Source organism: Bombus flavifrons, chromosome 2 (genome assembly GCF_040668555.2).
Source record: "Bombus flavifrons isolate JBK064 chromosome 2, iyBomFlav1_principal, whole genome shotgun sequence".
NCBI lineage: Eukaryota > Metazoa > Arthropoda > Insecta > Hymenoptera > Apidae > Bombus > Bombus flavifrons.
This window is the reverse complement of record NC_138443.1, coordinates 13,573,543-13,596,849: the sequence shown is the minus strand read 5'-3', so window position 1 is coordinate 13,596,849 and position 23,307 is coordinate 13,573,543. Positions and strand designations below refer to the sequence as shown.

The following is a 23,307-nucleotide window of genomic DNA, read 5'->3' as shown; positions in this document are numbered from 1 at the left end:
TCACCGCAGTGGAGCAACATTAACCTCGAATCAACACGGAGAAATGGTTAGAGGCGGTAGTGGTGGAGCGATTTACGCGAAGCGGAAAGGTCGTACGCGACGATTCGCGGGACAAAAGCGGCTCGTACGTGCGCGGTCAGAGGTGGAACGTCACGTTCTCTCCGCTAGACCTCCGGGGAACGATGTCTCAAACGAGCACGAGGGAAACCGGCGTCGTGACGCACCTGCACCGAATTCCGTCCGACGTGAAAGTATCGACCCCGTGGACGAGCAAATAGAAAAAGAGAGAAAGAGAGAGCGAGGGAGAGATTGAGAGAGGCTGGTCGACTTACATGTGGGTAGCTGCGACGCGCGTGTACGCACGCATGCCTGCGGGACGATAAGTTTGTCATAGCCAATTTATACAATTGGCACGCTGGCTCCTCCGCTATTCGCCACTGGGGACCCACGAATTTATGGCTAATGTCCCTCCCTTCGTTGCCGTACGTCTTTCAGTCTGTCTCGCGCCGTTTTGCCCCGTGAAAAAATAACCGCTATTCCAGCGCGGGAATGATGGCACGTCGCGAATGCTACCGGTTACGATGCTTCAAAGTGGCCCCGGATATGCCCTTGCGTGTCATGTATAGGTACCGTGATTAATTACATCGTGACCCGAATTTTCGATAGAACTGAATCTTTTAGATCGATTTGAATTTTATTTTAGATTGATTCTGAATCGATAGATACAGAATTTTTACAGAATTATTTTTAGTAGATAAAGTTTTAGTCGTGTATAACGAAGATGTACATTGATAATGTTTATGTAACGAAATTAAGAAATTAATAAAAAGTGGACTCGGATTTGGCAAAAGTTTGTAAATACAAGTCGCGTTGAAAAGGTTAGTCCATCTGGAAATAGAAATACCGAGGGAATAATAAGCTGGATTGATATTATTACAGGACGTGGAATGTTTGTTTTGACTGGGCAAAGAACAAGTCCCCGGACAGAAGTTTCACCCTTTGGCGTGGTTCCTTGGCAATTGGTATTCAGCCGGGCGTATCCCTTGGATTTGTGTTACAGCGCCGGGGACATGTGTCACCGTGAACGATAGGTGGCGGTGGCCGGAAATAGCTGTTTAAAATTGCATCGACGGCCTACCGTTAAAGGCACGTGCGCTTTTTAATGTCCCGACCAATGCTTACGATAATGTCCTTTAAGCTTTTATTAACGGTTAGCGCTGGTACGTGGGCCGAATCGCCATGGCCATTCGCATGCGACATCACGAACAACCGTACGGATCTCCGCCGGGAGATCTGATAACACGTAAGACATTTATTTTTCCTCGGGAGTGGCACCGATGCGCCGATTCATTTCGCGTGTAATCTTTTTTCTTGAGGAATTTCCTCTTGCGTTTTGGTCTTCGAATTGCGGAATGACGAAAAAGAAGTATCGGAAATCTTAGCAGGTCTTTTCATTTTTCTCCATTTTAAGTCGAAGAATCGTAGTAACGAAGCGATTATAGCGTTAAAAAATGTTACAAATGTCGCGAAACTGTAAATTCTCTGGAGAAATAAAGCGAGAGAGTCTACGATTGTTAAAAGGGACATTTTGCCCTTGCACGAACGTCCCCGTGAGAGGCAACATTGGGGTCAAAAATTGGGACAATCTGCGAGCAACGAACCTAACGCGCAGCATGCGAGTTTAGTGGTTTTGGATCAATAGGGAAGGCAATCGAAAAGAGAAAGAGAAGTGTCCATTATGGCATTAAGCGTGCGAGAGGGTCTTTGGTCTCATGGGGAGGAAAGTTTTGGCAATGATTAACCAGACTCCGAGCTGCGGCTTCGATGAGTCGATGGAACTCGCCAGGGTTGATTTACCCGGAATAATTATGTCTCGTTGCCAACTTTCTGCGGCGAAAGTTACGGCTAGAACTACTTAGAACTTGGCTAAGATTTCTTCTTTACCTTTCGTGCAATGGTTACCCGATACTACTTGCTGTTCATGAAATTTAGTTTATTCATTAGGCGACTCGTCGATTTCTATAGGAGTTTCGTTCTGAGTAGAAATCTCGTTATTTGTAATAGTGGAAAAAATAGGCAGACTATTAGGGAGCCTGTATCTCATCTAAGCTTTTTACAAAATTTCTAACTGTATACCTTTAGTGGTTTCCTGATAAGATTACAACGTTCTGTTTTCATACGAATATCGCACACAATGCACAATACAACGTAACAAAATAAAATAGTAAAATACATGTTAAATAAATAAACATATATAGAAGTTTCTAACTGTTAAAGCACATTAAATGTTAATTATGTTCAGTAACTGTTTTTAAATACTTAGAAGAATATTCTGCATGCAGATAATCTTTGTAGGAGATTCAAGGCATCTCATCGAATGAAACTATGGAAATCGTTGCAACATCGTTCACGCTCTCATTTGTTAATCGAAGTTAGCGAAAAGCAAAGAAGCGAAATCGGAAAAGCAGACAGTCTAGCGAACCTATCAATAAGCCACGGTAAAAACCAATCAAGAACAAAGATTTCTGGTAATTCCGGGAAGTTTCGGAAGTTCAATAACATCCGGCTTATCCACAAAATTCATCCAGTAACCGTAATCGCGTAGACTTTTGCTGACTTTAGGAAGCATCATGCTGCGAGGACATCTCAGCTCTATCGAACTGTTTCGAGGGTTCTTCATCCCCCTTTTCAAAAGAAATCTAACCGTAGGCAAGTCATCTTGAATATAATTATATTTATATTCGTTATATGTTACATTGTATTCTATCGTACACTGACAATAGTCTTAATCTTCGTGTTAATATGCAGTTAACCTGTTAACCGTGCCGTTTCTTCGTCGCTAGTCGACGAAAATTTAGAAACGAATCGACAAAGTCAATAAAATTTAGAACGTTAGATTTATACAATAAAATAATTCGTACGATTGTGTCTGATATAATAGCGCAATTTTGTACATTTTCTAAAGCTAAAATAAACTTTATACGTGCAGTATCGATCAAATATGCTGAAGAGAAAGATGCAAGAAAAGCAGATGGAATGTTTTCTTGGCTAAAGGACTTCCTCAAACCAGGTAACAGATTAAGTTTTCAATCAATTAAACCTCAACGTATCACTCTAACACTACCCAACGATCAAATCAAATTACTTGTCGGATATCCTCAAATTCACGTGTCCTAACGACGTACCTGTACTTGAATCGATAGTTGCGATCTCAGCGCTAATGTAACGCTTTGTAGACTATAGGATCGACGAAATAGGATCATTGCCCGAGTATTTGAGGGTTAAACAAACGGTAATTAATTTCAAACTCGAGGACAAGGACGATCAAGAGGTCGATGCTATCGAAGAGTCGTATAAAAATTCAGAGCTTCGCGAGAATTCTTCGACAGAGGTCGTTGGATATCAAACGGATATCGACGAGAATAATACGACGACGGATTCAAAACCCGATAAAGAAACGGATAAAGACGAAGATTCTGATTCTATATCGGCAAGGATGTTAATGGAAAACAGTGTTACCGATGACACAAATCCAAAACGGGATCGTCAATCGCCACTCGCGCGTCACGGTCTTCTAACTCTGACCGATCTCCTGAATCGCCCAGTCCGGACGATCGTAAGCTGCGCTCCCAGGAGCACGAAGCCACCAATTAGAGAGCCTAACATGCCTGAGAAACGGGACAAAAATGACGAGAGGAAGGATAAGAAAAAGAAGAAGCCAGTGATACGTATGGAGGGTGGGGTTTCGGGAAACTGTGGCAACGAAGCTACCCCGGATGCTACGAGTAATTTGCACGATAACATGGACGTGAACTTTCAATGGGGTACCAGTCTCGCCGAGGAGGTGGACACGAGTCGACAGTTGGAATCGAAACAAAACTTGAACAACCGTTTGCATCAAATGGAGAACGTGAATTCGTTCGTTGGAGACTCGAATTACTCGAGTGATCAAGTTTCTTCCACCTACGACGTGAACGCCATCCACACAATGAGAAACTTGCAGCTGACGATGAACTCTGCGAAAGATACTGATAAGAAGAATGAAGCAGCTGTCGAATTATCTAGCGGAAAGTCGGATAAATCTTCGGAAACGAACGCCACGAACGTTTCGAATGAATTACCTAAAGAAGCAGCGGGCATAGAGTCCGTGAAGAAGATACTGAAAATGTCCCCGATCGTGATGAAGGAAACTAACGTCGACGAGGATTACAACATTCCTAGTAACGCGAACTTCGACGTGGAGATCAACGCGTGGAAGGATCTCGTTCTAAAATCCAAAGTGCCTCTGAACCCTTCTAAAGAGAACTTTATCGATCCAGAAAATCCCAGAAGTACAGAAACGCTGTCGATCAGACCGGAGCCTCCTGAGCCGAAACTGGATGTGCAAGCAATACCAACTATCAGCGACGAGACCGCAGCAGAGGAAGAAGATCCGGAGTACGCCAAAGAAATGAAACCTAATATGAACGCAAAAAAAGTCAGCAGCCCTACCGACGTTCAGAAACTGAATATCAAGAAATTGCATACCGAGACATTTTGTTTCTCGAAAAGATACAATAACGGTGGTATTAACGGAAAATTAAAATTCCACAGACCCTTAAGTGTTCTAGATTCGTTGGATAAGGATGTGAACTTAGGGACTTCGAATTTTTCAACGAATACCGAGGGTGGTTGGGGAAGTTTCGAGCAAAGGGTTTCGGAAGAACCGAGAAGAGTTAATCGCGAACAGACGGAAGGTGGTGAACAGAGTAACCTCATGAAGAGTCAGAGCATGGAGGAAAATGTCACAAACGTAGAAAATGCATCGTGGAACGAGAACCATACGGCTCAGGAACAGCAACAAGAAAGAGGGAATTTTGAGCCGCAGGAACAGTCAGACGCAGGCACGAATTTTACTAACAGTTTAAATACAATGGGCGAGAAAGAAATCGACGTTTCTTTCAGTCGATCGCAAGCAGAGAATCAAGCTGCGCGTGAAAATTCAGTGTTCACGTCTTCTCGGAGGGATTCGAGGAAATATGAGACCGATGAATACATAAATGCACAGGCAGATAATTATCAGTCCAACTTAGACTACTCCAATTCCTACGGAGACGACTATTATCCTGGCTACGAGTCCATGTCGTTGGAACCGGCAACAGGTAATATAATCTTTTTTCATATTTTTCCGATATTAATTTAGTTCTTCGAATATTCTGTGCTACTTAAATCTCAACCTCTGCCTTTGATTTTTTTTGTTAATTATTTTAAAATAATGATATTAATTTCTCATTCGCAAATATTTTTTTCAGAAAGGCAATCTTCCGGACGCAACGAAGAGTCCGCAAGAAACGAACAACAACAAACGGACGACAATAAAGAATTGTTCGTTAAGAGCTCGGGACAAATGGAGAACACAAGCCAATATGTTACGGACAACAATTATATAAAGGTACCCGGTGATCCCTACCCATACAGTCGAGAACACTTCAATAAATGGCGTATGTGCGAGCAACTTAATATCGGTCCCCAAAAAACCACGGAAACCGAAGAGATTTTGAACCGTCCGATTAACTCAAACACTGGCACACGAATCGACACTCAGCAACCTGTTCGAAAATTGTCGCAGGACTCTCGCGTTCGAGGAAAATGGTATAAAAATGTTCATAGCTAAACTAATCCTCGAAAACGTGGAATAAACAGCATAAGAATATTTGGGCTTCGTGAATTTAGGCGTTAATTGATATTGTGAATTAAACTTCTTCGTGTCCGAGATGTTTGTAATATTTGGTAAATATTTTATCACGACTATTATATAAACTATGAGAAAACTGATGTTCAATATTGTCCATAACATTCTGGAATAAGAATAAACGTTGATAAAACAAAAGTTGATGCAAATAATCTGTTCGCCAATGTCTCCTTTATTCAAATTTCGATTTGATATCAGTGATTCATCGTCGATATCTGGATCCTAGACTCATCCGAGGACAAAATCGCACTAATATTTAATTGGCCACGATATATCATAAAATTAGAAAAGAAGCCTTATGACCAACTGTCCACGACCAAAATAAAACGTCCATCGATAGAACAACGATGCATCTCGAAGATATTACCGACAGACTCGTCACGAAGAACCATCGCCACTTCCTGGTGAGTGTTACCAGCGGATCGAAGCTTCGCTCCATGATAGCGAGTCTTCTTTTGTTCCTGTTCGCGATCACGAAGCTCGAGAAAGCGGTCTTGCGAGTAATAAAGTTGTGATACAAAGTGAACGGACAGCAGAGCCGATACCTTGGTAGATCGTGATAATTAGCCGCGTAGTGATACACGGATCGGTTAATACCTGAGTAATACTGTGTCCAGGTCGATGTAACCGATCATTACGCGATTTCTTGCGGCAACCTACGCCTAGCGTAAATGATCCTCGACCGGGCCCGATCGTAATTAGCCGGACGATCGCGGTATTTGCGATGCATTAGCGCTGAGCATCTTGTGATCGAGTCTAACAAACGCTACCGATCAACGATTAATAACGCGGTCTATGGTGCTCGTTGATAAATAAGAATTCCGAGGAATAAAGTTTCCAACTACATAGTCGAGGGATAAATTCGAGTTTTTAAGAGATTTCATTTTTGTGAAACGACTAGCTCGTAGAGATGGGATCACGAAAGAAGTGGATAAATAATAATCGTTAAGAGTTTCGTTTTATTGTTGCTCCAAAGAAAATGGCAATTTTCTGGGGTGGTTATATAGTTCTGTAAACAATTACTTTGTAAAAAGGTGATTGGTTAAATATACGTTATAAACTAAATCCACAAATAGTGAAATTACAGGATTTTGTGCATTACGAAGAATATTTATACTCGTTGATTGTAGTTCATACCTTCCGAAGCTTCTGGATATTATTCCAGGTGGATTTGTTTTCAAGAATATCGTTCTATAATATTTTACCGACTTCTCAGCTACCTTAAAGTCGAAAATTACACCTCTATCGTTATCATCTGTGTAATCAGTGATCATCAACTTTACGCACACGGTAAACGGTTAACCGGTGATTTTACACTCGAAAGCCTTAGATAATAACAACTCTAAAACTCGATTCAAAAGGCTAGGCGACCGTATTTAAAATACACGCTTGAATCGATTAAAACGATTATACTCAAAATTGCAACAGATTATTACAAATGTTTATTTCCTTTCCTATAAAAGAAGTCATCTGTTTCGAACAGAACCTACAAAATCAAACAATCCACCCAGTGAGAATCCACCGAATTCATTAGACTCGGTAGTTCTATCAAATCCAACGACTCCTTCTAACGATGGATCCTCTTTGGTTGAAGTTGAATCTGGCGAGGTGGACATTGATGCCAATGGAGAGGAAACTGCGAAAAAACGTGGTAAACAGAGCAAAGAATCGGCGCATGTCCATACCATTCAGCCGGATGTTAATATTCCTCTTCCTAACATTCCTAACAGTTACGAAAACAAACGTATGTGTATTTCTATATCCGATTTGAGATCGGAAAAATGGAATATATATGACAATTTAAAAATATTTCATTTTGGCTATGCGCAGACGTCAGCAAGTTGGTCCAAAGTCCTAAAGTCGTGACTTTAAAAAAGAGTGAGAGTCCGGTCGAAGAGACAGATGTTCGTACACAGAGAAACAAAGGACTATTATGTATGTAGGAATAAAGATAAATACTTGTAAAAATATTTAACTATCATTATTCGTTGCTTGTTCCAGCATTGAAAAAGGAAGATATTCAAAAAATATACGAGCAGAAAAATTATGCTTACCTCCGACCTGAGGAAATGAAACACTTGCGAGTAGCTCCAAAACCAAAATCTCAAGACACGGATTCAGACACGTCTACAGATTCATCTGAATAAAGATATCGAACAATAATATAAATCACTTTGTGTCCCGTGTCTCGTGCATTATAATATCTCATAAATTTGTAAAACATTCAAAGGAACGCTACTAAAAGATTTAAATAAATCTTATTTAAGGTAAATACCTTAAAGTACTCGAACGGTTTCCAAAAGTTATGGATTTAAGTTGGTATCATTGTTATTATTACACCGCAACTGTCGCATAAGTTGGTAACGCTGTTCCCACGATTTTAACTACCAAAATTCAGTTCATTTTTAAACCAAGTGCAACGCGGTTACGCCAAGCTGGTATCGTGTCTTTTTCGGTGACGACGTTCATTAACGCATCATGAACGAAAATACGTAAACACACGTGACCTTCCATTATCTTTAGAATAAATCGTTTAGTTCGCGACGCGTCTCGTATCGACAAAAACTCGCAAGACTCGTTAATCGGCCCTCGTCACTGTCCCCTCTTTATAAATCAAACCTAACCTACCGGTGTTCCGAACAAGGAACGCGGAATATCGAGTGTTTTCGTGGAACGCGTAAATACAGTGAAACAACCGAGGCGACCAGCAACCTACTATTCTCGAAAACTTTGTTCAAGTTCAGTGCATGGATAAACTCCACTTCTCGATCGTTCCCAGCCCATCTAGGTGAGTCTCCCGTTTCCTAAAATTACATATCGTTCGTTCCCGTGGCCGATTAAAAGCAATAAGGGATTCTGGGACCATATCGACGAAATTGGCACACATGGTGTGGTTAGCTCCGCTTAAATGCCTTCTCGATTCGAGAATCGACTAAAACGGCCATCGTATCGAACGTTAATCCAGTCCCGACACACCTGTCGAGAATTGAGCCAAGCGGGGATGAGAGGGGAAAGTAGAGAACCATGATAAGGTTGAGAACGATAGGCTAGAACGTTCGAGATCGGACGCTGTGTAGTTACGTATAGCTTGACCGAGCAAAAATAACGTTTCTAAGATGGATTAAGGTCACAAAATGGCGCTAGATTTCTTTTGCTATATAGTTGATTCAATCGTAGTGTCGCCAATCATACCGCTATAATACTGAGGCGAAATCAATTTCTGATGACAGATCATATATGCGTACTAACAGCAGCATTTCCTTTATTACGACAAATTACGCAAAGCCACGAACTTTGTACTTCGTTTCAATCTATACTCTTTATTTTACATTGGGATTTGCTAGATTAGACGATTAGTTGTAATTTTCTATTGTTATCTAGCCAGAAAATCACTCCGTATATCTTCAACTGTGAATAGGCTAATTGTACAATAATGTGAGACTTCCGTGGTCGTAGCCAAGTGCAAATAAGTGAAAAAAGTAAAGAGAAGCTCTTTAGGCAAAAATATAATACTTATGTACGGTCATAAAATAAAAAGAGGGAGGAAAGTACCAACCTAACCCCAACCTTCTTTCTATCTATCTGCTTGGATATGCTGGAAATTCCACATTTGCTCGGTAAAGCAGTGGGTCGAGTCAAAGAAGCGAATTGGTCGACGTGTTCGTGCGAACTATCGACCCGCAGCGCAAGATGCGTGCCTACCGGTCACGAACGCATCCGCCCGCTTCTGGCTGGAGGCTGTTATTTCGCCGCCGGGAACGCAGCCATCTCCGAATCGTCTCGGAGCCTATCTAATCATTCAAATCGCGGTAACCCGCCTAATCGCGGTATACGCAACCGCCGCTGCCCATCGGTCTTCCTCTTTGGTTCCAGACCTCGACTTCCACGCCAATAACGCAATAACGCGCCGAGGAATAATGCTAGATTGCCGAGCTGATTGCTCTCTTCTCTCGTGCCGGGGGAACTCGTGCCGCGTAACTCGTTCGCCGTGGATACACGTATAGGTTAAAATGGCAGCTGCGTCGTCGAGAGCGTTTCTGTTCTGGCTGAATTTTTAGCTTTCACTTCCGGTGGAGATGATAGCGTCTCGATGGAAGGTGGACATGAAATTTTTGTTTAGCGGAGCGTATGGTTTATTACAAGCAATAATAGACAACGACTTTCACAGAAATCGATATAAAACACGTGTGTAATATTTTGCATTATAGAAATATAAATATTATTTAGCATAGAGTAATGATGAAAGCAGCGGTAAATAATAATCAGAATCCATTTAATATGTCATTTTCCATATAAATTCTCACAAACGTCAACTTCAAACAAGACTATTCCCAAGATCGGCTCCATCAATCTTCCTTCCAAAGACCGAAATCCTATGCTATCGCGAAGAAAACAAAGCACATCAAATCGGTGGGCTCGTTTCTCAAGTGACTTACAAGTTTGGTCGGGTGCAGAAATCGGCTAGAACCGGACCGGTCTGCAGGAGGAAGCGTGCGTAACGTGTCGGAAATTGCCATGGCGCTGGATGTTGTGACGCGTATATACTGTACATGTTCCCCGGGCGGTGGCATGATTACGTGGAAATCAGAAGCGGCGACGTTATCGTTCCGTGATTCGCTCGTCAGGACGCCTCTCGATATACTTTGCTTCTTTATTCGCGCGGTTAACGGCTCCGGGGTAACGAGTTTCGCACGATCGACCGGCGATGATTTCTGCTCGGGGAGGAATCGACGCGGCGCCGCGCCGCGCCGTACCGCGGCAATCAGTCGACGCGAGTCGTTTTCGTCGATTTTTCCAACTAGTCGAACTTTTCATCTCCGCGGGGAGACCGTGCCTGTGCAATCGAACGGAATCGAAGGTACCGTTCGATCCAATTTTTAGGACAATTCGTTGCGCACGCTACGAAGCAGAGAGGGAGAAGATAATTGGACGAGGAGATACGCGGTTAAGTAACTACGACGCATGGTAGATTAAGGTTGGGACGTAGATTTGTTACCAGCAGGAATTTCCCTGCTGCGATGTCTATTATTTGAAGCTGTTGGGAAATACATAGCGTTTCGGAGCGATTGAGGCTAATGAATCTAGTAAAATTGAGACGTAAGAAGCGAATTACCGTGCGATAAGATTTACTAACTTGTCTAATTTGCCTGATGTGCCAAAGTTTTTAATTGGGATGTTTATGGACAGATGTAACGAGGCTATATAATGGGCTTCACCTGTGTCTCTTTTTTCTCTGTATCAATCAACCGATATCTCGATTGATTAATTAAGTTAGTTTCCAGAATTGTGAAATAATCCAAGACGTATTAATTGTAAATTTTCATTTTTAATAGAAAATCGCGCTTCGTTTCTATGTATTTGCAAAGTACTCGGATTATCCGAATTAATTTCGAAGACAAGTGCTTGAAGAGTTGAAAAATGTCTTCAATAAGACAATCCCACTTTGAAGTTCTACAATGTCGAATATCAAAACTGTAGGATTCGATTCAAACCTGGTTGCAATATACTTTATGCCATCTCAAACAACAGTTACCGGACACGGTCCAGGGGATTGGCATTGGTAGCAGACGTGGTTTTATTTACGACTAGAACCGCTGACTGCTCCGGGTTCGCTCCTCCTTGACCCTCTCTTCTTGTGGTTCGCGCGGGGGTTAGAACGATCCTATCTCTACGGACGTGGCCGCGGATCATTCCCTCGCGGACTGGCTGCACTATAAAAGATCGTCCTATGGTTGTATATTACTCACGCCACCGTGTTTTCACTTGGCACGGCGATCGGCGCCGATATCATAACTCCTTGTCGTACCGTCGTTCATCCAGCAAATCCGCCCGACGACCAGGCCTCCGCCTCGCAGCGATAGCAATCCCGATACCACCGGCAGCCCTGCAACTCGAGGACGAATATCGCGATTAGATTAAATTTTCATCGTGCTTCAACCTCGCACGCCTTTCCTCGGTTAAATATTTAAATTCGGGCATACGTATGCTTGGATATCTGAGAGATGCTGATACCAATCGAAACAATCTTATGGTTTTTCGACGATTTGGGATAGTGGTATTAGATCTTTAAATTCAATCTATCATATAATCGAAGATTTGCAGTCTGTGTCATTTCGATCGATATAACGAAGAAACTTTCGATTTTTAAGAGACACGTGTTGGACATGAGTGAAGGAAACGCGATAGTATTTTTCAAGTTTCTCTTTCACATTTTTCTTCAAATTCGCGTGAGGTTAGAATTGTTCGAATGCTTTTTGTGAGTAGAAAATATAGACAGCCCAATAGACTCGTCTTTCTCATAGCTCGGCATCCAACTTGAACAGCGAGTACATGGTTAGCCGATAATCCATGACGATGCGATTATTCCCGGCGAGACACCGAAATAGATGGTTTACAGCCTCCCTTAAATACGTCAACGTTTACACGCGAATTCCCGAAAGTAAATCGACGAAGAATGTTTTCGCAACGACGCAGGTGGTCACGAGGCGAAGCCAACTCAAACGCCGAAGGCGACCTACCGAAATCGCCTGGTTATTATTAATAACGCGAAACCAGCTTTATTTGCGATGTCTCAGTCTTCTACACGCATCTTTATCAAAAAGTCAAAATATTGACTTATTAACGTACAAGACGCATTCTAAATTATTAATACGTACGACGTTCGAGATGCGATCGTGTCATGAAGTTAATCGTCCCTGTGATTTGTAAATATTTGGTTAAGTGAAACGAAGCGATAGATTCTTCGTGCTTCTCGTTCCACGCGAGTCTTTGATTTTCGAACGCGTATGAGACTTCTCGTATAGTTGTTATAGTCTCGTATAGTTCTCGTATAATTTCGTGCTAGCTGTGTTCAATTCGTTGAACGAGTTTCCGATCTGTGACAAGTCTCACGATTTCGTTCTTCAACTTTCTTCAAATGAGCCAAGAGGCAAACTACCCATCTTGGCGAGTGATCTCGAGGACCGGGTACGAACACGTCTCAGAGCAAACGGGTGCAAGTCACCCAGCGATCATTCGGCGCAGCGTTCCAGCGGCGCGGTGCTCGTAGTGACATCACAAAAAATCACGGTGCCGCTTTCTGGCCGGATATCTTTCAATTACCCGTTAATATGATAGGCGGCGGGTTATGTTGCAAGTCACCGGCACGTCGTTGCCCGCAGCACGCAGCCGGGCCGCCGCGTGATTAATCGACGTCAACCACAGGCTTCGGCGCGCAAACCTCCGCGGGGAGAATCGTCCAACGCGTTGACACGTCGTCGATCCGTGGATTTGCGCCACATCGCGGCCTCCGACCACCCCCATGCGGGACCGTTCGATCGAAACGTCACTCGCGAACCGAACAGCATTGTTTCTGTCTGAGCCGTGATATGCTTCAAGGAGCCTACCGAGGGTGAGACGGGTGATTGATAAATGACTCCTGACTTTCTCCGATTTTTACGGGTTTTGTATCGCTGAAGATTAAAAATATTTTAAGTAACGATTTAAAAATTCCGCGAGCTACGATCCTAACGATTCAGAGGCGTGTTTAATGTTCGATAAGATCACACACGCTATCGGCTAATGTGTTATATTCTTTTAGCAAAGTGTTCCAAGATCAACACTTTCGTGTCTTGGACTAATTTCGTATCTAAGTATAATAGCATGGCGATAAATAATAACATATAGTTCAAAAGTACTTTGTTCAGAGTTATTTGTCGAAACGATTAGCGGCGAAGCATGTATTTTCATTGAGAGCTCCGTCTCTGTTTAATATATAGATGGATGAAAAAGCGCGACGAAAATAATTTCTGAAGACTGAGTTTAAGTTTAGCTCTAGAGACTAATTGGCCAAGTGACCTTTCTAAAATTGATCTTGACTGCTCTAGTTTCTGAAAGTTTCTTTCTGCCGTCAGCGTGTGTATGGCGCTATTAGCCAGCTCGTTTGATGCTTTATTAAAGAACCAACGAATAGGTAAACTTAATTTTCCTCTCTATGGCGCATCGAAGTTTAAAGAACACATTACGCGTTCACGGCATGTTATGTGTAATAAACGTACAGATTAAATTAATTGTTTCAATGCTGTTCGGACGATCGAGCATGAAATCGCACGCGTTGGAGTGCATAGCGAAAGTTGAAAACGCGTTCAGGCGATAAATTGTAATTTCAATATACCGTTTTAGCGAGCAATTCGCGTTATAATTTCATCCCTCTTTTGCTCCTTTCGATAATCGTATCAAATTGTTTGGACAACTTATTTAAAAGCAAACACTGCTATCTTTCATCCTGTTAATAAGTTTCGCTTCTCTTCTTACGAAATCGCTTTCGATAATTTCGTACCTACGTACACGATATCTCATGAAACTTACAAACTTTCAAATTCACTCACCTGTCGTGTATTTGAAATGCACGGTGCGTCACGAAAAGTACTAAATATCGAAGAATTCATTAACTGTCGTTACATTCATTAACTACTTAACTTTCCATTTCTACGCCTGACAAACTATAATTTACTCTTCGCGATCATTAAAAAAAAAAAAAAGAAAATACTAAGAGACGAATGGATTAGACAAAACCGCGGATCAAATGCTGTTTTCATCTAAATTGACCAAATCAGCGATCGTTGCCTGTTCTCGCGTCGAAGTTTAGCGTGAAATACGCGCGAACGATGAGAGGAGACGAGAAGAAGCGGTCTGCTAAATGCCCCGACTAATTCGACGAAGGCACGAAAACGACGGGGGTTTTTCCCCATTCTCGCGCTAGTGACACCACGAGCCGCTGTCGTTTCCCATGATTCTTCGAGGGTAGCGCAGGACGATTTATGGAGGGACAACGGTGTCGCTGTCGAGGAGTATCGAGGGGTTGCTTAACTCGTACCTGAACCGAAAGCACGAGAAGATAAGGGAGCAGGAGGAAGATTGGAAGCGTTGTTTCGTTGAAACTGTTGAGTGCGATAAGAAACTATGTCAATTACGATATTTTGAAGCCAAGAAGAAATTTTCGTTTCGCAGGCTGTAGAATTATAATACTTAGTTAACTAGTTTTCTGTTCTAAGAAAGAATCTTTAATACGATTGAGTGGTTAGGTCAGGTATTATATAACGAACTTTCAGATTTTATTTTCTATGTAATAATTCAAATTGCTCAACTTTCGTTCCAAGAAGATAGTGATTTTCTTACATTGTCACTAATTTTTTGTAATATCACATCTCTACGGTATAGCTGTATTAATCACTTCCTCGATTTTCTTTCCGACTGAATTTTCGCTCGTCTTAAGGACAAAACAGAACGCGATGTGGGTGGATGACGATTCCATCGAAGTTTCCACCGCACACTGGTCGAAATCGTTTTCTCGTTAACGCACAGGAGAACGCAATAACTTTGTTCTCATCTCTCCACGCAATCGACCACTCGCGAGAATTAATCGTACTCGTGACGAACGTTCGATCGTAATCGAATTGCCGATGATGGAGCGTCCTGGCTTTGATTAAACCCACCGTCCGTCCCCTCGGCCAAAAAACTCTGAGTAATTATCGTTTCGCGTATACGTTGTTCTCGTCTACAGAAACTGCCAATACGGTTATTATATCACAAGCCGAAGAAAATGAAAAGATGTTTGATAGCGTTGGTTTATGTGGTCTTTCGACGTTCCAAGCTCCACTTGATCAATCACTTCGGCAAAATGTGATTCTCGGTATAATTAAATTAGCAAAAGCGTAAATAGAAAAATCATCGAAATTTTTCCAAAGAATAAATATCCTTGTTTCGTCGTTGATTGGAAATGTAATTTTTTGTAACGTAAACGAGTTTTTTAATACTAAAACTGAGGAACCTGATAAATATAGAATATCATTGAAAATATGGAAATACAGGAAGACCGCTGAAGCAACAATAACACAAAAACTTTCTGATCTAGTTCAGAGAAGCGATTTTGCTGGCGAAACGGGTCGTAACATATTTCAAAAGGTAACGTAAAGGCATCGCACAAAGGAACCCACGCAGAGAGTCCAGCTTCTGCAAACAAGCAGGCTGTTTTGAAAGAGGAAGTTCGACGATAACGTGTCGCAAGCTCGTGCGGTGGTTCGTACACGTGTTTAAATTGGTATTAAGTACATCGGCGGCGGAACAGTGCCAAGAGGCAAAGTCAAACAGACGTTTATCTAACGTGTAATGGCATAATTTGCGATGGGGCTTAATCACATCAATGTTACTTGGCCGTCCAGCAGAGTGGAATAAGCTGATCGTGTCTCAGACTTCCCTCTGCCTCGGTTCGCTGTTGCTTGTTCACCGCTCGTCCGCGCCACCAAATTGCATTATACCGGAAAATTATTAGAGGCCCGTGAACCGTGATTAACAGTTCCGCTTCAGATTTTAACATACGTATTCGACACACATACTTCAATTACCCCTCTTTATACTCCACCTCGTATTTCTCAACAAAAAGATCTAGAAAACTCATTACTCCAAGGAAGAGTAAATGACCTAAGACGCTTATACGCGTATACTTCGCTTCGTACTTTCAAACCAAAAACGCCTAGAAAATTTGCCACTAAAGATGAAGCGATAACCCAGCCAACCCGAAGGAAGTCGGTTACTTAAATTTAGCTATATCGAGCTCCATCCCTCTGTCGTATTGTAAGCTTCTTTTATCCTCAGACCGATAAACAAATTGTTCTCCAAAGGCGTTCGGACGAAAGGCTCGTTCCCCGAATGGTCGTTCGCTGCGGAGGCGCGCAAGAGTCCCCCCAGTGTCGTGCCTATAAACAAGTCGTCGTCGAGCGTCGAAATAACGCCAGCTGTTGGCAGCGTGCCTCTGTTGACATAACTTTGACAAAGTCGTTGACAAAGTCTCGGTTGCAGAGCGGTTTTTACGAGACTCCAGCCCATTAAGGCCCGATAAATCTGCCTCGGTCGGATCGTCGAGCCCTATTTTCATCCGGCGTGAAAACACCGCGCTCTCCCTTCTTCTACGCCCTCACGTTCGCCGTGGTCCGGTTCCTCCGGCGCTGTTTGTCAACCCGGTGGCCACCGCGAGCAAACAAACGTTCCGCGCCACCCGTTATGCGACACACGACCGTCGCCGGCAGCACGCGCCTTCTACACGACGATTATTAATAGCCTTGCTCCGGCCAACTCTTTCCTACAACCTCAGGGATGGATGCATCGAGCCAAGATATCATCTCGAGCACGCTGCTTGCTTAGAGGTAAAAATTTTCGGGGTGCCGGGTTTCAAGCGATCCTTGTCGCGCAGATGCTACCTACGTTCCTAGCTGCGGTTGATCGGAATTTCATCGGACAAAGTTTAGCTTCTCTCAAGCTTTAACTTCTCTTCTTATTCGTTCGCCTGAGATGCGAATTTATCGTTGGTATCGAGAAATTTTCTTTCAGGAGAATTGTTTAACAGAATTTTTACCCTTTAAATGTAGCACGTGTTTGGATTTACGTACCCGTTCGAGGATCGCACAACGAATATTTGAATTTTCAAATTTCTGAATACTCAAATTTTCAAATTTCTTCGTGTTTCGATCCTTAAAATTTAAAATTGTTGAATCTTTTAATTGCAAAAGAACCGTGGCAAAAACTTAATGGGGCAGGGTGACTTGGAATTTGAATCCGTGGATGGGTTAACGCCTGGGAAGTTAGCGATCTGTCTGCTTAGGCGCCAGACCATAACTATGTTACCCACGAAAAATAAGATTCGCTCGTAAGTACATCACGCGGAAGTGGATGACGAGTGTTCAGCTTTCCGAAACCATATGCTATATCATTGCTCTAAAATAAAGCGAATACCATGTAGCTCGTCTTCTACCCTCGTTCCTTCGAGATAATTTATGAGCCGACCGGCGACGCGACTTGCCAAACATCATATGGGACACGAAAAATTATGTCGAACATGTTTTCTCTCCAACGCTCGTCACTGAAATAACAGTAGGACTCTACACACGAATGTTGTCTGTATATTAACAGTTAATTTATTATTTCCTTTCCGATTTTTCTTTGATAACAATGATAGGAACTCGTGGAGGTATCAAAAGGTTAACCGTATAGTAGAAGACTTAAAAATATTCGTCAAACAAGTTCTAGGCACATTATTGACAGCTTTCCTTTTATCATCGCCATCAACGTAACTCTTTCTTGTAACGCGTTAATTACTAAACGGACAAATGAAAAGATATTTCCAATTTCGCAATCTCTGTTTGCAGACGATGCCCGACGACCCTCACTCGCGCAGTCCCGCGGAATGCTCACCAAGGAGCCTCGCGAGGAAGATCGAGAGCTGCATCTTCAGGTAAGAGAAGAATGTATCTATGTAGTTCTGCGAGAAAGAAGCCGCGAGGCCGATCGAGTTCAGTTGATTCTTTGGTTTCTCGAGAAAAAGGGGTTGAAGGGTCGAGGATCGTTGACCACGCTCGTAGCCTAAAGGCATTCGTTGATTACCGACCGAGAAGGGATTTTAATTAGCAGCGTTTGCTCATCGCAAACACCGGCCAATCTGCCTCTCATCGCGAACACGCTCGCCTATCCGTTATGTACCAGCGCGATTTCAAAGTAAAAATTCTGGCTGGACGCTTTGACTGTACGCCATCGGGTCAACATCGAGTTTACTCTTGGAGTCGACCCGCTTTGCGAACGAGAACTCTCGATACTTTGTGATGAACGTTCGGGACGTTGCTGGGGATAGTTTGAAGGCAGAACTTTTTTATAACGCTGAAGATTTTTGCTTTATTGGTAGAGCGAATGGAACATCGAGATTTCGCATGAAAGTTAGATCCGTTAAAATTGCAGAACGCACGTAATATGAGAAAATACATACAACATACAAAGTGTAGTGCTTTCTGTAATACTTAACAGCAGATAATCTTCCTACCAAGACTCTACCTGTTTTAATTATACCCCTGAAAATATGAATTTGCGTGAAAGTCTGCGGTCTAGTCGTAAGTAGAGTCAACGAGCAGAAAATCGTTTGATCGAGCATTACCTAAACTTTCGTGCAAATAAACGGATTTCTGTACGAACACGTGGATACGTCAGTTCGTAGATACGACCTTTAGGATGGTTACCCAGAATAAAGTCCCTGGTCGTTCAATCATTCTACCGTCGTGTGATCGCGACTCGTTCCAGGAGGGAGACAAGAACCCTTTGACATTGCGAAGCTCATTACGATCGAATTCCTCGAGCGCGCGAACCACGAGACAGCAGGATGGAACGAAGGAGAGAAGCAACGATCGTGGAAGGGGAGAAAAAGTGTCCATCGGCGGTATTTCTGGCGCGTTAGGGCCCCGGTGTCGGTCGCGTCACACGCGCCTGACAAATGAGACGTTGTCGTACGTTTGTTCAAATTACTGCCGGCATTCCGCGTGCACGCTCCTCGCCCGAGCACTCAACGAGCTTTGAAATATTACCCTCGTCACCTCGAACCGTTTCCTGGCCCCACGAAAAACCGCCTCGGCGATCAGGCTAACGGTCGATCCTCTCGGCTGTTTTTGCTACGATACAATGTAAGTAGTCGCGGCTCTCGCGAGTCGCGCGTTCGCATCTTCGTCTTCGTTTCTTCTTGCCAGCGCGCGTCGCGCCACGGAACGCGCGCTTCTTGTCCCGAGCTATCCACGATTCGTTCACGTTTGCGATTTGACACGAGCGTGAAGCGTGACCGAGCCTTCTTTTTGATTCTATCTTCGCTGAAATGAGTATGGCGTGTGTAATAAGGGGAGCGTGGTGTGCAGGGTAAGTCGTCTAGCATTGCAACGTGAAATATTCACGATGCTTTTAATGACATCGCGAGGCAGGAAGTGGAAGACCAGTTGAACGTGACGAGCTGTTGATCGCGCCAACATATTCACGTTTTTGCGCGATCGTGCTTGTTGCTTGGATTTGGTGCAGGTGGATGGATGCTGCGAGGGAAGTCGAATAGATGTTAGACGATTTAGACTATTTCTCCTTTACGACTTGGATTACACGCTCTCTTCGAGATACAGATCACCACAATCTTCGTACGCTTCGAAGAAAATGCTGAAACTTCCTGGCGACATTTTTAGGTGCAACACCCTCTAAATATATCTACCTAATTCCGCAAGAAGAAGGTAGCTCGTCCTGTCTTGCGGCGGGTTAACAAACCTTGCAAAAGAACCGTATCATCAAAAATTACATCTCGATTCGAGATAATCTCCACATAAAACGCTATACAGAGGTAGGAAGACGCAGAGCAAAGGAGTGTCCGATGTGGAATAATTCCTGTGCGTGACGGGGAACGCGTACAGATTACACCGTGACGCGATGTCAAGAGTGATCTCGCGATGGTCGTGTTTCTTGTCGGCGACAAGTAATCCGGAATCAATTACTAGTCCTGGCAGCCCTAAGGAACTGGCACGGTCACGGCGGAAGAGGCAGGGGGACAGCCGGAGGGACGCGACGACCTTTTTAGAGGCAAGAGGATCATTAATCACCCGCTTTTTAGCTGGAAATTCCCTCGCGCCTAGTTTACAAAACGAGGGTCGTCGAAATCGCCCCGTCACCCACGACAAGGGTGATGGTTTTTGTAGTTTCACCGACGACCCGCCTTCCAACGTCGGATCGCTGGCTCCTTCACGTGCGATTACTCGAGGTAATCTCGCTTGTCTCACGCGATCGACTCGTTCTCCATTATCGTTCCGAGGACGCGGACGTTCGTACTTATCGCGGTCAGAGGCAGATTTGTTAGGTGTTGGTTTAAAGTTTAAAAAACCATTTTAAGTGCCTAGCGTTATGTACAATCGTGTAATTCCGCGTTGGTTTAATGTAATGCTTTTAGATGTAACGTTTATCGTCGAGCAACACGAACGCGACGGATATAAAATTTTACGCTTTAGTACTTGTACCGGTACTTAGTACACGCGAGCAATATTTAAGAAATACACGATCTACGAGAGCTATTTGTTCGATTTAGCTGTTCGCTGGTCTTCGCAATTTTTTGAAGCTAGAGGTTACCGATTACGTAATTCGCAGAGTAGAAGAAAGTATAACTTCGCCTTCGCTTTTCATTCAACGATTCCGAAAGATTCACTTTCTATATTACCATAAAAATACAAAACAGCGATATATCTAAAATTCAATCAATCAAAATACCATAACGCAAACAGGAACAAAGGGTAGTCGTTCTGCAAATACCCTACGCTATTGTGTGATATTTTTAACAAACGTATTCGGTATTCTGTTATCTGAAAACATTTGTACGCAATATCTGCTGAAAGATCTCTAAGTATCCGTAGATACGTATCTGTATAATCAACTGACAGCATTGACATTTACTCAGAGCTCCACTACACGCGTAAGAATGTGTCGGTTATGAGAAAATCCGCCGACTTCTCCACCTAGTATAAATCGCATAATGGAGTGTGTAGTGTTGACTTAGAAGGTTGTGTCTGACATTCGTCATTTGTCTGTTCTAATACATAATACGTAATGTTTATAACTGGTTGTAAGTTGTAAGTTTCTCCGTGCCGTAAAACCTACGCACGAAAGAGTAATTACTCGCTTTCGTAGTTCGTTTGCATTCGTTCGCATTATTCGCTGCGTGCGATTGGCCGTGTTACTGAAACTTGTTATGTACAAACTTAATCACTTGCTGCATAGCTTTTTTTTCACGTCGTTGTGTGTTATATATAATACACGTGTATTATGATGTCGATTACTTTCAGGATCGAGTCTTTGTTTTGACTCGATTTAGAAACAAATCTCGCTTGATAAATAAACTTACTGTATCACGGTATCGAGGAAAGCTTCTCGCGAGCGTATATTCTACGCGACCTTGTCTCCGATTTGCAAACCGAGCGAGCACTCCGGCAGAAGGGACGGATTTTTGTTTCTCCACCTCCCTCGATCAGTCACTGTAATTGATACCGTCTCCGCGAGACGAATGTTAATACGTTGGAGCGCAGAAAAACTCGAAAATAAATTGAATCACCGGGGCTCCTTCCACGAAGCCAAAGGTCATCGAAAGAATTCGACCTTGTCCCTACCTTCACCGGCCACTGGATTATAATTAAATCCTTCGAACGTTCGTCTCCCATTTCGTCGCAATTAATAAGTTAGCATCGAACACTTACTTGTTCTTTATTCGCTTCCTTTCAAGACGATATTTTAAGAAAGAAGATACAATTTTTCAATTCTATGTCGGAAAATCACTCCCTTTCTAATTAGAACTCTTGTACGAGCAGACTTTGGAGATTTGAAAGAATCGAGCAACAACATTCAAAGCTATTTAACAATGTTTGATCGAAGATAGAGTTGCACTCGCGTTCATGCGACGTTATCAAAATGAACGACGTTATGAAAAATGACGTAGCGGCTTTGCAACGTTCGGGGAATTTTCCAAGAGGGTTGGATAGAGTCATTTTACATAGCGGTCGAGACGATTGCAGCGGCGGATTCGAGTATTAATGTTCGTTTCGCGAAACGCATCGCGCGACGCGGAAAAATTGAAGCGATTTGCGGTCGAACGAAGGAGGTTCCGAGAAAAACTCGGCTCGAAACTCGATTTCAACCGTAATGCCGACCGCAAATCGTTTTCATTTTTTGCCAGGCAACTTGCAACCTGCCTACCCCTCTCCAATCGATCTCTCCCTCGCCTCGAAAGCTGCACAAGATGAAAAGCGACGAACGAAGACGAGCAATAGAAACAAAATGTTATATGTACTTTGACCGTTTTACCGTGTTCGAACACGCATATCACGAGTTATAAAAGTACCGGATTGGTCGTTTCTGTCTTGGAACAGCAGATTCGTTTCGCTCGGGAATAATTAATGCCCGGCTGGATGTATCAATTACCAGCTATTGCCATTCGCTCGCATGCGTGCGAGACCGAGCAATATCATTTCGCGATATCGTAATTAAATTTCCCAGCCCGTGTCTCGGTTAAAGTTGAGGGTTAAACGATCAACCAAAAGAAGTTTCAGCGAAAATCGCGCAATTTACTCGTCGTCCATTAATTCGAAAAGCGGAGGATCGATTTGTACGAAATAATATATGGCGCACGAGCATCGTTGAGAAATAACGCGTCACGTCCACCAGAAAGAACCGCGAAAAGTCATCTTCTTTAAGAAAACAATAACTTTTTCCAGCTTGCGAATCGTCGCAAGATCGTCGTTAAATAGGCGTCACAGCGAGTCTCGCGTGACGAGTACATAAAATGATAAAATTCTGTCATCAGAGGTGAATTTTCGTTCGGTGATAGGTCGTTTCTCGGTGCGCGACGTTCGAGATCGGTTTACACGAATCGAAAAAGTTGGTGCTGCGCGTTTCGCCGGGATCTAGCTGACAGGGATAAGGACTGAAATAACAGAGACGCATTAGCGTCGCCGATGATCAAAGTGCGAGGTAACCGTCGGTGGAACAGAGAGGAAGAGAAAAAGAGAGGTGGAAGAAACGAAGGAAAAAAAGACGAAAATAGGGAAGCCACCCAGGCTGTCGTGGCCGTGAGTTTAACGCGTACGTTAATGCCTGTCGGCCAGCCTGGACCTCGTCCTCTATAATTAGCCTGTATTGTGTTACTCGCGAGCGGATTATTGCGCTCATAAACCGTTCATAAAGTTTTTCGGTGCGACGATCTCGTTTGTTGTTGCTCG

General features: G+C 43.1%; 2 protein-coding genes across 2 annotated transcripts in view; both read left to right on the top strand.

Annotated features, from left to right (window-relative positions):
* Positions 1 to 1,239: 1,239 nt before the first annotated feature.
* Positions 1,240 to 7,878, top strand: LOC138189726 (uro-adherence factor A-like). The gene is made up of 7 exons (XM_069131857.1): positions 1,240 to 1,303; positions 2,990 to 3,070; positions 3,237 to 5,141; positions 5,292 to 5,480; positions 7,215 to 7,475; positions 7,562 to 7,666; positions 7,733 to 7,878. Exons 1-7 carry the CDS (start codon positions 1,240 to 1,242, stop codon positions 7,876 to 7,878), a joined length of 2,751 nt encoding a protein of 916 aa, XP_068987958.1.
* Positions 7,879 to 8,147: 269 nt separating this feature from the next.
* The window catches only part of LOC138189704 (uncharacterized), a 181,134-nt gene continuing 165,974 nt past the window's right edge, over positions 8,148 to 23,307 (top strand). Inside the window, exons 1-2 of the mRNA XM_069131821.1 lie at positions 8,148 to 8,519; positions 17,911 to 17,996. Coding sequence (XP_068987922.1) covers positions 17,914 to 17,996 — 83 coding nt within the window. The 5' untranslated portion in view covers positions 8,148 to 8,519; positions 17,911 to 17,913. The remainder of the gene's footprint in view (positions 8,520 to 17,910; positions 17,997 to 23,307) is intronic.

What these genes read in the sequence shown, in the direction of transcription:
- LOC138189726 (XM_069131857.1), top strand. Translation starts at nt 1,240, where the DNA reads ATGGCCATTCGCATGCGACATCACGAACAACCGTACGGATCTCCGCCG. An exon ending in AAAGGACTTCCTCAAACCAG is followed by an intron (nt 3,071 to 3,236) that starts GTAACAGATTAA and finishes AACGCTTTGTAG; the next exon opens with ACTATAGGATCGACGAAATA. An exon ending in TAACAGTTACGAAAACAAAC is followed by an intron (nt 7,476 to 7,561) that starts GTATGTGTATTT and finishes GGCTATGCGCAG; the next exon opens with ACGTCAGCAAGTTGGTCCAA.